We start from the raw sequence: 18,559 nt of genomic DNA, 5'->3' as shown, positions 1-18,559 counted from the left end.
GAATACATTATCTTTGTATAAAAGACACTTGAGAGATCAACCAATTGCCATGTAAGGACCTTACATGGATGTTGATTAAAAGTATTTAAAAACTTATATAAACATAAAACTTTTGAGACCATTGACAATTTGAACACTGATTACAGATATTCAATTTGATATTAAAAAATCATTTTGGGGCTGGGTGCGATAACTCAGGCCTGTAATCCTAGCACTTTGGGAGGTTGAGGCAGGTGGACTGCTTGAGCCCAGGAGTTCGAGACCAGCCTGGGCAGCATGGCAAAACCCCATCTCTACAAACAAAAAACAACAACAACAAAAAACACAAATTAGCCAGGTGTGGTGATGTGCGCTTGTGAACCTAGCTCCTCGGGAGGCTGAGGTGGGAGGATCACCTGAGCCCTGGAGCTTGAGGCTGCAGTGAGCTGAAATCTTGCTACTGCACTCTGGCCTGGGCCACAGAGTGAGACTGGTCTCAAAAAATATATATATATATATTTTTTTTTAGGCCAGGCACAGTAGCTCATGCCTATAATCCCAGCACTTCTGGAAGGCCAAGGCAAGAGGATCACCTGAGGCCAGGAATTTGAGACCAGCCTGGGCAACATGGCAAGACCCTATCTCTACAAAAAGTAAGTTAGCCAAAGTGGTGGTGCATACCTGTAGTCCTAGCTACTCAGGAGGCTAAGGCAGGAGGATGGCTTGAGCCCAGGAGTTTGAAGCTATAGTGAGCTATAATGTAGACATTGCACTCCAGCCTGGAAAACAGAGTAAGATCCTGTCTCTAAAACAAACAAACAAAAAATTATCTTTAGATGTGATAACAGTATTACAGTTTTTTTAACTGTCTTTTAAAGACATACATTAAAATATTTACAGATTACATGTTCTAATTGTAGAATCTGCTCTCAAATAATATGAAAAGGGAGAAGTACATGGGCATCTAAATAAAATAACATTGTCCATGAGGTGGTCATTTCTGAAGCTGGAGGATGAGTAGAATGGGGTTCAGTATTCCACTTAAATCTGCTTTTCTATATGCTTGAATTTTCTAGTAATAAAAATTTTTTAAATGACTTCAATTTACTTTGTAACTATTTAAGGTACTAGATAAAAATTCTAAATAAATAAAATTGACAAAGGCCAATATCCTCTCTCATATTGTCTTTGGCCATTGTTGGTATGAAGGTTATATTGGCTTCAAATTTTATTAAACTGAATAACTTTGCCTCTTTCTCTATTCTCTGAAAATTATAGAAAATATGAACAATTGGTTTCTTAAAGGTATAGTAGAACTTTGTAAACCCATCTGATGGCTGCATGAGGAAGGAAGAGGTATATTTTTAATTACTGATTTTAATTATTTTAATTTTATTGATATTACATCTATTCAGGATTTTTTTTTTTTTTTTTTTTTTTTGAGACGGAGTCTTGCTCTGTCGCCCAGGATGGAGTGCAATGGCGCGATCCTGGCTCACTGCAAGCTCCGTCTCCTGGGTTCACGCCATTCTCCTGCCTCAGCCTCTCAAGTAGCTGGGATTACAGGCGCCCACCATCACGCCCGGCTATTTTTTTGTATTTTTAGTAGAGATGGGGTTTCAACGTGTTAGCCAGGATGGTCTTGATCTCCTGACCTCGTGATCCGCCCGCCTCAGCCTCCCAAAGTGCTGGGATTACAGGCGTGAGCCACTGCACCCGGCCTTCAGTATTTCAATCTACTCTTGAAAGTAAATTATTTCAGTTTTGTTTGGTATATTCTTCTAGAAAATAGCCAATTTTGTCTGTTCCTATGTCATTTCAAATGTACTGGCATAAAACTTTATAAATTTTATTTGAAACTCTATTAAACTTGTAGTTATTGTTCTTCACATTTTTAATAACATTACTTGTGCTTTCTTTTTCCTTGATTCATCGTTTTTCGTTTTTGTTTTTTTTCTGTCGCCCAGGCTGGAGTACAGTGGCGTGATGTCGGCTCACTGCAACCTCTGCCTCCCTGGCTCAAGCAATTCTCCCGCCTCAGTCTCTCGAGTGCTGGGACAACAGGCGCGCACCACCACACCAAGCTAATTTTTTGTATTTTTAGTACAGACAAGGTTTCACCATATTGGCCAGGCTGGTCTCGAACTCCCCACCTCAGGTGATCCACCTGCCTCGGCCTCCCAAAGCAATGGGATTATAGGCATGAGCCACCACACCCAGCCCTTGACTCAACCTTTTAGAGGCTCATCTTTTCATCAGTCTTTTCAAAGAACCAGATTTTGGTTTCATTGAGCCTCTCTATTGTTTGTTTTCCATCATTAATTTCTACTTTTAGCATCATCATTTTCTTCTTTCTTTGGAATACTTATGTTAAATACTTAGATCATTCACTTCAACCTCACATTTTTTTGTTTCTGTTTTTGAGACAGAGTCTTGCTCTGTTGCCCAGGCTGGAGGGTAGTGTTGCAATCTCTGCTCACTGAACCTCTTAGAAATACTAAAGTCTTCCTAGTAAATTATCTCATTCCTTGTGAGTGAATCTCTTTATCCTTGATAATACTTCTGCCTAATCTAATTTTCTAATTTTTCTTAAAATTCATATACTTATGCAAGCTTTCTTTTGGTTCCTTGTGTTAGAATGTTTCAGATTCACGGCCGGGCGTGGTGGCTCATGCCTGTAATTCCAGCACTTTGGGAGGCCAAGACGGGTGGATCACAAGGTCAGGAGATCGAGACCATCCTGGCTAACAAGGTGGAACCCTGCCTCTACTAAAAATACAAAAATTAGCCAGGCATGGTGGTGGTCACCTGTAGTCCCAGGTACTCGGGAGGCTGATGCAGGAGAATGGCATGAACCCAGGAGGTGGAGCTTGCAATGAGCCAAGATTGTGCCACTGCACTCCAGCCTGGGCAACAGAGCGAGACTCTGTCTCAAAAAAAAAAAAAAAAAAGAATGTTTCAGATTCATTACTCATAAACAGCAATATAATTATTTTGTTTGCTGCCTTTAAATTAAAAAACCTCATTCTGGAATCTCTGTTTTCTCTGGTAAGTTTAATGTGTTTACATTTATATAAACACTTATATAAACTGATTTATACAACTGATAAAGTTGAAATTATTTCCAATGCCTTATTTTCTTTTTACTACACTATGTTTTTTCTTTGCTTTCCCCCTTTTTAAAATTTATTTTATTTCATTTTATTTTTTGAAGATGGAGTCTCACTCTATCGCCCAGGCTGGAGTGCCGTGGTGGGGTCTCGGCTCACTGCAACCTCCACCTCCCGGGTTCAAGCGGTTCTCCTGCCTCAGACTGCCAAGTAGCTGGGATTACGAGCACCTGCCACCACACCCGGCTAATTTTTGTATTTTTAGTGGAGACGGGGTTTTACCATGTTGGCCAGGCTGGTCTTGAACTTCTGACCTTAAAGTGATCCACCTACCTTGGCCTCCCAAAGTGTTGGGATTACAGGCATGAGCTACCACACCCAGCCTTCTTTTCTTTTTCCTCTTTTCCTACATTCTAGTGGACTGTTTTCTCTACTACCTTTCCTCCACTTAGTCTAATGATACGGAAGGTGCACTTTTTTTTTTTTTTTTTTAATGGAGACAGTCTTGCTATGTTGCCCAATCTGGTCTTGGACTCCTAGGCTCAAGTAATCCTCTCACCTTGATCTCCTGAGTAGCTGCGACTATTGGCACGTGCCACCACACCCAGCTTACTTTTACTTACATTTTTAATAGGATTACTTGTAAGTAGAATCAATATTATTACTCTCCTTTTTAAGAACCGGACCTCAAAAAACAGTAACTCAGATACCACCCCTCCTGTCTTATATGTTTTTTTCTAGAACAGTAATTAATTCTTGTGTGTTTGTTATGCTGTTTTACACAATCAAGTTGTCCAGATTTGTCTATAGGTTTACCAATTTCTGTGCTAACTTTGTGTCTTGCATCCTTTTCTACACTCTGGGTTCAACTTCCTCTTATAAAGTACAACTACCTCCAGTAAGTAGTTCTTTCGCTAATGGTCTATGAGTGGTAAACTCTTCATCTCCATCTGAAAATGTTTCTTCACTTTAGAATGACAGTTTTGAAAGTTATTTTATTTTTCCGGCCAGGCATGGTGGCTCATGCCTGTAATCTCAGCACTTTGGGAGGCTGAGGTGGGCGTATCACGAGGTCAGGAGTTCAAGACCAGCCTGACCAACATGGTGAAACCCCGACTCTACTAAAAATACAAAAATTAGCTGGGCATGGTGGTGTGCACTTGTAATCTCAGCTACTTGGGAGGCTGAGGCGGGAGCACTGCTTGAACCCAGGAGGCAGAGGTTGTGGTGAGCTGAGATCGTGCCATTGCACTCCAGCCTGGGCAGTAAGAGCGAAACTCTGTCTCAAAAAAAAAAAGAAAGTTATTTTATTTTTCCTGGGCACTTTAATGATATTATTCTATTTGGTTTTGGCTTCTATTAATGCTCTTGATAAGTCTGCTAAACTAACTGCTGTTCAGCTATAAATGACTTTTCTCTCTCTCGCTGCTTTATTACTTTATATTTAATGTTCAGTAATTTTACTAGAATGTACTGAATTATCTATTTATATTTTTCTACTTACAGATACACTGTCTACTTCTAGGCACAACCAAAGCGAAGAATAAAAAATGATTTAAGAGACACTACCATCTTAATTTTCCCAAAGATTGTTCAAATACTATGTCATATGTACAAAGGGTATGTGTACCATGAATGCCCTAGAGCAGAAGTACTCAAACTTTAGCTTGCAACACAAACATTTGGGAACTTATTTACAGTACAGACTTCTAGATTCCACACCCAATTTCTGAGTCACCAGCTCTGCTGTCTTGCCAGGAATCGGCATTTCTAACAGATTCCCAGGTGATGCTGACACTGCAGATCAGGAAGGAGCTCATGCTTTAAGAACCATAGCCGTAGGGATTTATGATAATTATCTCATGAAACCCCCACTGAGAAGGACTATAGGGACTTAATCTGCTCCTTAAAATTAGAGATTAGTATTTATCATCAATTCTAAACAATTTTTAGCTTTAAATATTGCTCTCTCCCATTTCTTTCTTTCTTTCTTTCTTTTCCTTTTGAGATGGAATCTCACTCTGTCACCCAGGCTGGAGTGCAGTAGCATGACCTTGGCTCACTGCAACTGCAATCTCCACCTCCTGGGTTCAAGCGATTCTCATGCCTCAGTCTCCCAAGTAGCTGGGACTACAGGCACACGCCACCATACCTGGCTAATTTTTTGTATTTTACTATACAGGGGGTTCCACCATGTTGTTTAGGCTGGTCTTGAACTCTTGAGCTCAGGCAATCCACCTCCTCGGCCTCCCAAAATGCTAGGATTACAGGCGTGAGCCACCACACCCAGCCTCCCATTTCTCCTTGTAGAATACCAACTATATAAAACACTAACAGCTACCTCCTCTGTGAGGAGGTAGAACTGTCCCAGTTCATTCTTCACAGAGGCCTCAGAGCAAAATAAAATCAGATATCATTCCTTTACCCAAAATTGTTCACTGGCTTCTCTACACCTACAAGAGCAGTTGTTTTGGGGGAGGGATACATGAATGGGCTTCAGAGTCGAAGCAAATATTTGAGTATTTACATTATGGTACACATACTTTGTAGAATACTATGGAATAGGTCTGTGACCTAAGCATGTTAAAAACTGCTGACCTATTACATTCCCAATGAGTCAATGTGCTACATAAAACTTCATAATCCATGCCTATCTTTCTCACATATACCCTGATGTCACTCTGAGGACACCATGCTTTCGAACTTTCACCTTATGCCTCTATTACCTCCACCTAGAAAAGAATGTCCAATAGATCTCTCATAGGCCTGACAAAGTCCTACTTGTCTGCCAAAGAGCTCCAATATCACCTCCTCCAGGAAAGCTTCCCCAACCCACTTACGAGTTAATTGCTACCTTTTCTATTCTCCCTCCACACTTTGTACAAACATCCACTATTACTTTTCACCATTCCAATTACTGGTCTACAGAAATGTCTTCCTCTATGAGTTATCTCAGTCAAGAACTTAATCACTACCTTTATATCCCCATAACAGATACACAAATGTTTGGTAAATATATAAACATGTCACCTACATGGTACCTAAACATAATTTTCCTTGGACTCCATAAACAGTTTCTAGGAGAATATATATTTTTATTTTAAGAATTTTCACGCCTGTAATCCCAGCACTTTGGGAGGCTGAGGTGGGTGGATCACCTAAGGTCAGGAGTTCAAGACCAGCCTGGCTGACATGGTGAAACCCCATCTCTACTAAAAATACAAAAAATTAGCAAGGTGTGGTGGCAGGTGCCTGTAATCCCAAGTACTAAGCAGTCTGAGGCAGGAGAATCACTTGAACCCAGGAGGCGGAGATTGCAGTGAGCAAAGATTGTGCCACTGCACTCAGCCTGGGCAACTAGAGCAAAACTCCATCTCAAAAATAAATAAAATAATTAAAAAATTTTAAAAAGGAAATTTCAGGTCTGTCTTCATCTAGATTTTCAAGAGAACCAGAGATTCAATAGATACAAATGGCACCAAATCTAGTTTCATTCTCACATTTCTTCACAAAATGCCTCAAAGTATCAAAGCAAAGAATTACGGCTCTGCAAACAACACAAAGATACTCCTCGAGAAGCGCAACTCCAAGACACATAATTGTCAGATTCACCAAAGCTGAAATGAAGGAAAAAATGTTAAGGGCAGCCAGAGAGAAAGCTCGGGTTACGCACAAAGGGAAGCCCATCTCACTAACAATAGACCTCTCCGCAGAAACTCTACAGGCCAGAAGAGAGTGGGGGCCAGTATTCAACATTCTTAAAGAAAATAATTTTCAACCCAGAATTTCATATCCAGCCAAACTAAGCTTCATAAGTGAAGGAGAAATAAAATCCTTTACAGACAAACAAATGCTGAGAGATTTTGTCACCACCAGGCCTGCCTTATAAGAGCTCCTGAAGGAAGCACTAAACATGAAAAGGAACAACCGGTACCAGCCACTGCAAAAACATGGAAATTGTAAAGACCATTAATGCTAGGAAGAAACTGCATAAACTAACGAGCAAAATAACCAGCTAACATCATAATGACAGGATCAAATTCACACATAGCAATATTAACCTTAAATGTAAATGGGCTAAATGCTCCAATTAAAAGACACAGACTGGCAAATTGGATAAAGAGTCAAGACCCATCGGTGTGCTGTATTCAGGAGACCCATCTCACGTGCAGACACACATAGGCTCAAAATAAAGGGATGGAGGAAGATCTACCAAGCAAATGGAAAACAAAAAAAGGCAGGGGTTGCAATGCTAGTCTCTGATAAAACAGACTTTAAACCAACAAAGATCAAAAGAGACAAAGAAGGCCATTACATAACGGTAAAGGGATCAATACAACAAGAAGAGCTAACTATCCTAAATATATATGCACCCAATACAGGGGCACCCAGATTCATAAAGCAAGCCCTTAGAGACCTACAAAGAGACTTAGACTCCCATACAATGATAATGGGAGACTTTAACACCCCACTGTCAACATTAGACAGATCAACGAGACAGAAAGTTAACAAGGATATCCAGGAACTTAACTCAGCTCTGCACCAAGCAGACCTACTAGACATCTACAGAACTCTCCACACCAAATCAACAGAACATACATTCTTGTCAGCACCACATCGCACTTATTCCAAAATTGACCACATAGTTGGAAGTAAAGCACTACTCAGCAAATGTAAAAGAAAAAAAATTATAACAAACTGTCTCTCAGACCACAGGTCAATCAAACTAGAACTCAGGATTAAGAAACGCACTCAAAACCGCTCAACTACAAGGAAATTGAACAATCTGCTCCTGAATGACTACTGGGTACATAACGAAATGAAAGCAGAAATAAAGATGTTCTTTGAAACCAATAAGAATAAAGACACAGCATACCAGAAACTCTGGGACACATTCAAAGGAGTGTGTAGAGGGAAATTTATAGCACTAAATGCCCACAAGCGAAAGCAGGAAAGATCTACAATTGACACCCTAACATCACAATTAAAAGAACTAGAGAAGCAAGAGCAAACACATTCAAAAGCTAGCAGAAGGCAAGAAATAGCTAAGATCAGAGCAGAACTGAAGGAGATAGAGACACAAAAAACCCTTCAGAAAATCAATGAATCCAGGAGCTGGTTTTCTGAAAGATCAACAAAATATATAGACCACTAGCAAGACTAACAAAGAAGAAAAGAGAGAAGAATCAAATAGACACAATAAAAAATGATAAAGGGGATATCACCACTGATCCCACAGAAATACAAACTACCATCAAAGAATACTATAAACACCTCTACGCAAATAAACTAGAAAATCTAGAAGAAATGGATAAATTCCTTGACACATACACCCTCCCAAGAATAAACCAGGAAGAAGTTGAATCCCTGAACAGACCAATAACAGGCTCTGAAATTGAGGCAATAATTAATAGCCTACCAAGCAAAAAAAGTCCAGGACCACACGGATTCACAGCCAAATTCTACCAGAGGTACAAAGAATAGCTGGTACCACTCCATCTGAAAATATTCCAATCAATAGCAAAAGAGGGAATCCTCCCTAATTCATTTTATGAGGCCAACATCATCCTGATACCAAAGCCTAGCAGAGACAACAAAAAAAGAGAATTTTAGACCAATAACCCTGATGAACATCGATGCAAAAATCCTCAATAAAATACTGGCAAACCGAATCCAGCAGCACATCAAAAAGCTTATCCACCATGATCAAGTGGGCTTCATCCCTGGGATGCAAGGCTGGTTCAACATACACAAATCAATAAATGTAATCCAGCATATAAACAGAACCAAAGACAAAAACCACGTGATATCTCAATAGATGCAGAAAAGGCCTTTGACAAAATTCAACACCCCTTCATGCTAAAAACTCCCAATAAACTTGGTATTGACGGCACATATCTCAAAATAATAAGAGCTATTTATAACAAACCCACAGCCAATATCATACTGAATGGGCAAAAACTGGAAGCATTCCCTTTGAAAACTGGCACAAAACAGGGATGCCCTCTCTCACCCCTCCTACTCAACATAGTGTTGGAAGTTCTGGCCAGGGCAATCAGGCAAAAGAAAGAAATAAAGGGTATTCAATTAGGAAAAGAGGAAGTCAAATTGTCCCTGTTTGCAGATGACATTGTGTATTTAGAAAACCCCATCGTCTAGCCCAAAATCTCCTTAAGCTGATAAGCAACTTCAGCAAAGTCTCAGGATACAAAATCAATGTGCAAAAACCACAAGCATTCTTACACACCAATAACAGACAAACAGAGAGCCAAATCATGAGTGAACTCCCATTCACAATTGCTTCAAAGAGAATAAAATACCTAGGAATCCAACTTACAAGGGATGTGAAGGATCTCTTCAAGGAGAACTACAAACCACTGCTCAACAAAATAAAAGAGGATACAAACAAATGGAAGAACATTCCATGCTCATGGATAGGAAGAATCAATATTGTGAAAATGGCCAGACTGCCCAAGGTAATTTATAGATTCAATGCCATCCCCATCAAGCTATCAATGACTTTCTTCACAAAATTGGAAAAAACCACTTTAAAGTTCATATGGAACCAAAAAAGAGCCTGCATTGCCAAGACAATCCTAAGCCAAAAGAACAAAGCTGGAGACATCACGCTACCTGACTTCAAACTGTACTACAAGGCTACAGTAACCAAAACAGCATAGGAACCAAAACAGAGATATAGACCAATGGAACAGAATAGAGCCCTCGGAAATAATACCACACATCTACAACCATCTGATCTTTGAGAAACCTGACAAAAACAAGAAATGGGGAAAGGATTCCCTATTTAATAAATGGTGCTGGGAAAACTGGCTAGCCATATGTAGAAAGCTGAAACTGGATCCCTTTCTTACACCTTATACAAAAATTAATTCAGGATAGATTAAAGACTTACATGTTAGCCCTAAAACCATAAAAACCCTAAAAGAAAACCTATGCAATACCATTCAGCACATAGGCATGGGCAAGGAATTCATGACTAAAACACCAAAAGCAATAGCAACAAAAGCCAAAATTGACAAATGGGATCTAATTAAACTAAAGAACTTCTGCACAGCAAAAGAAACTACCATCAGAGTGAAGAGGCAACCCACAGAATGGGAGAAAATTTTTGCAATCTACCCATCTGACAAAGGGCTAATATCCAGAATCTACAAAGAACATAAACAAATTTACAAGAAAAAAATCAAACAGCCCCATCAAAAAGTGGACAACGGATATGAACACACACTTCTCAAAAGAAGACATGTATGTAGCCAACAGACACGTGAAAAAATGCTCATTATCACTGGTCATCAGAGAAATGCAAATCAAAACCACAATGAGATACCATCTCACGCCAGTTAGAATGGTGATCATTAAAAAGTCAGGAAACAACAGGTGCTGGAGAGGATGTGGAGAAATAGAACACTTTTACACTGTTGGTGGGACTGTAAACTAGTTCAACCATTGTGGAAGACAGTGTGGTGATTCCTCAAGGATCTAGAACTAGAAATATCATTTGACCCAGCGATCCCATTACTGGACATATACCCAAAGGATTATAAATCATGCTGCTATAAAGACACATGCACGTGTATGTTTACTGTGGCAGTATTCACAATAGCAAAGACTTGGAACTAACCCAAATGTCCATCAATGATAGACTGGATTAAGAAAATATGGCACATATACACCATGGAATACTATGCAGCCGTAAAAAAGGATGAGTTCATGTCCTTTGTAGGGACATGGATGAAGCTGGAAACCATCATTCTGAGCAAACTATTGCAAGGACAGAAAACCAAACACTGCATGTTCTCACTCATAGGTGGGAATTGAACAATGAGAACACATGGACACAGGAAGGGGAACATCACACACCGGGGCCTGTTGTGGGGTGTGGGGAGTGGGGAGGGATAGCATTAGGAGACATACCTAATGTAAATGACGAGTTAACAGGTGCAGCACACCAAAATGGCACATGTATACATATGTAATGAACCTGCACGTTCTGCACATGTACCCTAGAAGTTAAAGCATTATAGATAAATAAATAAATAAATAAAAAGAATTATGGCTCTGCAATGTCAACAGAACCAAAAGAAGAACATCGGCAGGGTGATCAAATCTCGTTCAATAATCTTAACGGAAGAAAATAAGTACTTCTATTCTATTTGCTTTATACAAGTCTATCTGGTTTATCTTCTCACTTAGCACATGTATGTGTGTATATATATTTTTTATATATAATATGTATTTTATATATAATATATATTTTATATGTAATATATATTTTATATGTCATATATATTTTATATGTAATATATATTTTATATATAATATATATTTTACATATATAATATATGTTTTATATGTAATATATATTTTATATATAATATATATTTTATATGTAATATATTTTTATATATAATATATATTTATATGTAATATATATTTTATACATATATATTTTACATGTAATACATAGTATATATAGTATATATACTATATATACTATATATAGTATATATACTATACATACACTATATATGGTATATATACTATATATACTATATACACACTATATATACTACATATAGTATATATATACTATATATAGTGTATATATAGTATATAGTGTATATATAGTATAGTATATACTATATATTATATAATATATATTTTATATTTATATAATATATAATATATATTTTATATTATATAATATATATTTTATATTTATATATTATATATTATATATAATATATTTTATATTTATATATTATATATTATATTATATATTTTATATATAATATAATATATAATTTTATATTATATAATATATAATATTTTATATTTATATAATATGTAATATATATTTTATATTATATAAATATAATATATATTTTATATTTCTATAATATATAATATATATTTTATACTTATATAATATATAATATATATTTTATATATTATATATTACGTATTATATATTTTATATATTGTATATTACGTATAATATATATTTTATATATTGTATATTACGTATAATATATATTTTATGTTGTATATTATGTATAATATATATTTGATATATAACGTATATTACGTATAATATATATTTGATATATAACGTATATTACGTATAATATATTTGATGTATAACGTATATTACATATAATATATATTTGATGTATAACGTATATTACGTATAATATATATTTGATGTAGAACGTATATTACGTATAATATATATTTGATGTAGAACGTATATTACGTATAATATATATTTGATGTAGAACGTATATTACGTATAATATATATTTGATGTAGAACGTATATTACGTATAATATATATTTGATGTAGAACGTATATTACGTATAATATATATTTGATGTAGAACGTATATTACGTATAATATATATTTGATGTAGAACGTATATTACATATATATTTTATATATAACATATATTACATATAATATATATTTGATATATAACGTATATTACATATATATTTGATATATAACGTATATTACATATAATATATGATATATAATGTGTATTACACATAATATATATGTGATATATAATGTGTATTACACATAATATATATTTTATACATAATATATATATTTTTATATATATATATATTTTTTCTTTGAGACAGAGTCTCGCTCTGTCACCCAGGCTGGAGTGCAGTGGTGGGATCTTGGCTCACTGCAAGCTCCACCTCACAGGTTCACACCATCCTCCTGCCTCAGCCTCCCGAGTAGTCGGGACTACAGGCGCCCACCACCACGCCCGGCTAATTTTTTTTTATTTTTTAGTGGAGACAGGGTTTCACGGTGTTATCCAGGATGGTCTCGATCTCCTGACCTCGTGATCTGCCCGCTAGGGCCTCCCAAAGTGCTGGCACACAGGAATGAGCCGCCGCGCCCGGCCAAAAAAAATATTTTTATGAAGGTTATACTACACAAAATGAACAACAAGAGGAGCCCAGGAAGTCTTTCACTAGTTTTCAAATGTTTCTGTATTGTCTTTTTAAAAAAACAATGTTTTGTATTACTTTAACAACCAGAAAAACACAATCTAAAGGGGGAAAAGTCATATTCCATGTTATGCTATTTAAGAAAAAAGTTTGATTAATTATAAAACTACTTTAATATATTATTCTTACCAGATTTAAGACCTGAAATTTTGAAGATGGCACTTGGCTTCCCATTCGTGACAAATCCTAGGAGTTGCCATACTGGCATTCCATTTGAATCAGGATAAGAAAAGTAGACAGATCCTCCCATTCCCTCAGGAAATGGGATTGTTCCCAGCATAAAAACCACAACATGGTTGATACTTTCATAATCAGGTAAGTCAAAAACAAATTTATCCTCTGCCACTTGCTGTGCAGCTGTTTGCACCTAGAAAATAAGAAACTTGTCTCAGTTCAATAGTTCTATGAGTTTCTGTAACTCTTAACAGTATCATTTATAAGTTATATTACCAGCATAATCCATTATAGTCTTTCTATCAAATAGAATGTTAAATCTGACAGTCTTAAATACATACTTAGTTTTACAATCATAATCTACTAAATGCAATCTTCTAAAAATATAACTCGGGCGGATCACAGCGGCTCACACCTGTAATCCCAACACTTTGTGGGAGGCCAAGGCGGGCAGATCACCTGAGATCAGGAGTTCAAGACCAGCTTGGCCAACATTTTTAGGAGAGATGGCAAAACCCCATCTCTCCTAAAAATACAAAAATTAGCCAGGTATGGTGGCTCATGCATAAGTATTCCCAGCTACTCGGGAGGCTGAGGCAGGAGAATCGCTTGAACCCAGGAGGTGGATGTTGCAGTGAGCTGAGACCACACCATTGCACTCCAGCCTGGGCAACAAGAGCAAAACTGTCTCAAAAACTAAAAATAAAATAAAAATAAAAATAAATTATTTCAGAGGTGCCCTGAAAGGATTTTACTTACATAAAAAATAACTAGGCCAGGCATGGTGGCTCACGGCTGTAATCCTGGCACTCTGGGAGGCCAGGATCACACGACGTCAGGAGTTCGAAACCAGCCTGGCCAACATGGAGAAACCCCATTTCTACTAAAAATACGAAATTAGCCAGGCGTGGTGGCACGTGCCTGTAATCCCAGGTACTCGGGAGGCTAAGGTAGGAGAATCACTTGAACCCAGGAGGTAGAGGTTGCGGTGAGCTGAGATCGCACCATTGCACCAGCCTGGGTGACAAGAGCTAAACTCCGTCTCAAAAAAAAATAAATAAATAAAAATAACTATAGCTTCAGAATGTTGTAAAAATGAAAGGTTATTCAAAACACATCACCTAAGCTCTCACCCTCCAGCTTAAAGATAAAGGGGCCAGGCACAGTGGCTCATGCCTGTAATCCCAGCACTTTGGGAGGTCGAGGCAGGCAGCTGGCTTGAGCTCAGGAGTTCAAGACCAGCCAGGGCAACATGGCAAAATCCGATCTCTACAAAAACTACAAAAATTAGCCAGGGGTGGTGGCATGCGCCTTTGGTCCCAGCTACTCGGGAGGCTAAGACCAGATAATCACTTGAACCCAGGATGTCAAGGCTGCAGCAAGCCGAGGTTCCGCCACTGCACTACAGCCTGGATGACAGAGCATGACCCTGTCTCAAAAATAAATAAAAGAATCTCAGGTAATTAAAACAGGTAAGCAATCCAGAAGTAATTAGGCAATCCTCCTTATTCACAAATCCTGTATCTGAATTCACCTACTCACTAAAACTCACTTGTAATCCTAAATCAATGCTTGCTGCATTTCTGCAGTCATTCATGGACATACTCATATGAACAGTAGTAAAAAATGTGAGTTGTAGGCCTGGCACAGTGGCTCACGCCTGTAATCCCAACACTTTGGGAGGCCAAGGCGGATTGATCACCTGAGGTCAGGAGTTCCAGATCAGCCTGGCTAACATGGCGAAACGTAGTATCTACTAAAAATATAAAAATTAGCTGGGCATGGGGGCACATGCCTGCAGTCTCAGCTACTCAGGAGGCTGAGGCATGAGAATTGCTTGAACCTGGAGGTGGAGGTTGCGATGAGCGGAGATCACACCATTGCACTCCAGCCTGGCTGACAGAGTAAGATTCCGTCTCAAAAAAAAAAAAAAAAAAAAAAGTGAGTTGTGCAACTCACACACTGGCAGCTGAGGTAGAACATGCCATCTTGTTTCAGTCCTCGTAATATGAAAAAGTGTCCTTTTCACAGTCTCATCTATTTAAAGCATTTTTGTGATTTTTGTTGGTGACCGTGCTGTTTAAAATGACCAAGTTCAAGTGCTGGCTAGTCTTCCTAAGTGCAAGAAGGCTATGACATGCCTTACAGAGAAAATATGTGTGTTAGGTAAGTTTTCCCTCTATAATATCCTATCTACTGATACAAATAAACTTAAGAAAAACATACTGCTATGTAATTTCAACTATCTATTAGTTATAAAGTAGTATCAACTGGCTGCCCTAAATTAAGTCTCAAGATACAAAGGCAGTGTTCCGAAAGTCAAATTCTGATTCCCTCTTCAGAAGTATTCTGACCCACTTTAAAATCCTCCAGCTTTAGTATAAAGAATAAAACAAAGGAAGAACACAAACCAAATGGCCTGTATTAGTATTAAATTCAATTTCACCAGTCTTTGGCATGCATATAACCTAAAAAGCATGGGAAATTATTATTTATGAATCTTGAAATAACCACCAGGCAAAATAAATATTTCTTAAGTGTCAACTTTGTATAGGTACTGAACAGTCTGCAAATCTGTATCATCACACTCTAATTTTTGACATTAAGAAAAGGTGTATCACTTTAAGAAAAAAAATCTTAAGAAATAAAAACTGGGTTCATAAGTTTAGATAAGTGGATTTTTCTTATAACAGAGTCGTATAGTTAAGTTCTGAGATGCCACTAGGTCTATTTGTCCTTCACTTTGATGTGTCCTAATACTCCATAATTAAAGGACCAAGTATCCCCAATATATAGAGGCAGGTATTACCATAACTAAATTTCCTTCCAAATTAGTTGACAACGTGAGAGATACATGGATTCCAAATAGGCTTTTTATTCTTTAAGAAACACAATTTTAATGTCATTCATTAATAACACTCACTCGTCTGAGTCACACAATCATTCCAGGTTTGTCCTTTTTCCCTATTAAGAGCAGGGCAAAATTATCTCACCAGGATTATGAATTACCACCATCACCACAGGGGTCTCCCAGTCATTCAAGAGACAAACTTTATGAGGCTAGTCATCTCCAACTTATCTTTCTGGCTTCTTAGAACTGTATATGTACAGAATACAATACATTATCAAAACTTGATGGGAAAAAAAGACAATTCAGCAAAGGGACTGCAACATTTTAAAAAGCCAGGAGAAAAAAGAAGGAAAAATACTTCTAGGGGAAAGGAATCAGGCCTGAAAATTGATGTCTGTGTGGTTTCTAAGGAAACAAACAAGATTCACCTTCCAGATTATTCCTAAAGAATTCCAGGTGCTGTTCTCATTTACTGTAACAATTTGGCAAGGTAAGTTATCTATTTTGACCCATAAGGAAACACACTACTCGCATCCTTCTCTGGTTATCTCAGATACGGCTCACACGTTAAGTTTCAGCCAACTTCCAATTAAATTAAGCTTATTTTTACTCGGGTTCTTCCAAAGGGACCCAAAAGATATACATTCCCTGAGCACTTTAATCTTTGAAAAACAGTTTGCTATAGACCAAATTCAATCCCAAATTCACCTCTACCTCAAGTTAATAAAGAAGGTATTTATACTGGCGATTGAACTTAGTTCCGTAACTGCAAAATGTCAAAGATAAAGACCATCTCACGAGTTATGAGGATTAAGTTCAAAGTGCCAAATAAGCGCCACACATAAGGCTGAGTGACCAAAGGCGTGCATTGCACTTAGCCCAGTACTTGGTACAAAATGCACACTTAATACATGCCAACTTATACTGTGACTACTATTCGAAAGAATCTGAATAGAGCTGGGCAAAGGAGAGCACCCAGCTTCCCACGCTCCATCCTCACATACCCACCCAAAATATAATAAGTGGGCTTCCCCGCATCCCTAGCGCCTGCGCACCCTCCCTGCCGTAGGGCTTCGCCCTCGGTATCCTGACCCCTTCCTGATATCACCCGGTCCCATTCTCACCAGCCTCCCCGCCACCAAGCAGCCAAACATGGCGACGGCAGCTCCGTTCAGCCGGCAGTGACCCGAAGCCGGCGACTAGGAGTCCTGGGGCTACTGCCCTAGTCGAGACTAAGAACCTTCCAGAATTTGCGGGAGGGTGTCTGCCCCTCCACTACATAGTGACTGGGCCAGCGGCAAGAATGCCTCTGCCCCCGCGAACTCTGACCTTCTCTTCCTAAGCAGCCCACCGCTCAGGCAACAAGTACTTCCGGGGCTTACACCCGGTTTTCCCCACTAAGGAAGAAAGGCGGGCCAGCGCCAGTACAAGACTACAAGTCCCAGAACAAGTCCCAGAGGGCACCGCGCCAGTTTCCGGGAAGGTAAGCCTGGAGGCTTTGCACACTGGGATCGGTAGTCCGGGTGTTTTATAGCCACAAAATCTGTGGATCCGTCATTTCCATCTACAATCCTGGGAAGAGATGCTTCTAACGTTTCTGTGACATCTGAGAGATTAACGGTGCACTTTTACAATAATCACGTCACTAGATCTTTACAAAAACCCTATGAGGTAAGTATTATAATCCAAATTTTATAGGAGTGATCAGCCTCAAATCTTTACACAGCAGTAAATGTTGGAGGCTGAATTCAAGTCCTAATCCAAATCCGGGTTTCTTTCTGCTACACCGTGTCTCAGAAGTATTAATCTTTAACCAATTGTTTTGTACTTGTCTACAATTTATAGTAGTTCTTTCCAGCTTCACTTAGTTCTCCCATTCATTTGCTGTACAATTGTGGACGAGTTGTAGATGTCTTTGTGCTTCAGTGCCCCTCCTTTGCAAAAGACAAATAATGAGCCTATTGCCTAGGGTTGCTGTGAGGATTAAATGAGCTAATATGTATAAAACACTTAGAACAGTGCTTGGCTGTGCTTAATTAGTGGGAGTTTTATTGTAAAAATGTCTATTTTTTTCTATGTGGATTTGCAGAAAAGTTTCATAGGAAATACAAAACAATAGCCAAAAAAAAAAAAAATACTGGCATTAAGTACCGATTGCCACCAATACTTATTCTCCCTTTCACAGCTCCAATTCCTTTTCTTCTTGAATAGGATAGTAAAGGGTCTCTGTCCAATTTGAAATATCTGAGCTTGGCCACCAGCCGTAAAGCAGGTCTGTCTTCCCAGTTCTCAGTTTACATATGGGGGATCAGTGTTTGGAACAGTCCTCTGGCCTCCACTGTGGATCCCTAAACTGATCACCTATCTTATCACCGATACTCCTTTGAGATAGCT

At 38.1% G+C, this 18,559-nt stretch overlaps 1 protein-coding gene across 2 annotated transcripts in view; it reads right to left on the bottom strand.

Moving 5' to 3' along the window:
- Nucleotides 1-18,354, bottom strand: part of HIKESHI (heat shock protein nuclear import factor hikeshi) — a 44,243-nt gene extending 25,889 nt beyond the window's left edge. Inside the window, exons 1-2 of one of the 2 annotated variants that reach the window (XM_003832978.5) lie at nucleotides 17,290-18,354; nucleotides 13,270-13,507 (exon numbers count right to left, since the gene is read on the bottom strand). In XM_003832978.5, coding sequence (XP_003833026.1) covers nucleotides 13,270-13,507; nucleotides 17,290-17,319 — 268 coding nt within the window. In that variant the 5' untranslated portion in view covers nucleotides 17,320-18,354. Of the gene's footprint in view, nucleotides 1-13,269; nucleotides 13,508-16,307; nucleotides 16,327-17,289 lie in introns of those variants that run through there. The other variant, XM_063608754.1, reaches the window with a different exon arrangement.
- Between the last annotated feature and the right edge of the window lie 205 nt (nucleotides 18,355-18,559).

This window comes from Pan paniscus, chromosome 9, assembly GCF_029289425.2.
Source record: "Pan paniscus chromosome 9, NHGRI_mPanPan1-v2.0_pri, whole genome shotgun sequence".
Classification (NCBI taxonomy): Eukaryota; Metazoa; Chordata; class Mammalia; order Primates; family Hominidae; genus Pan; species Pan paniscus.
This window is presented reverse-complemented; position numbering and strand designations above follow the sequence as displayed.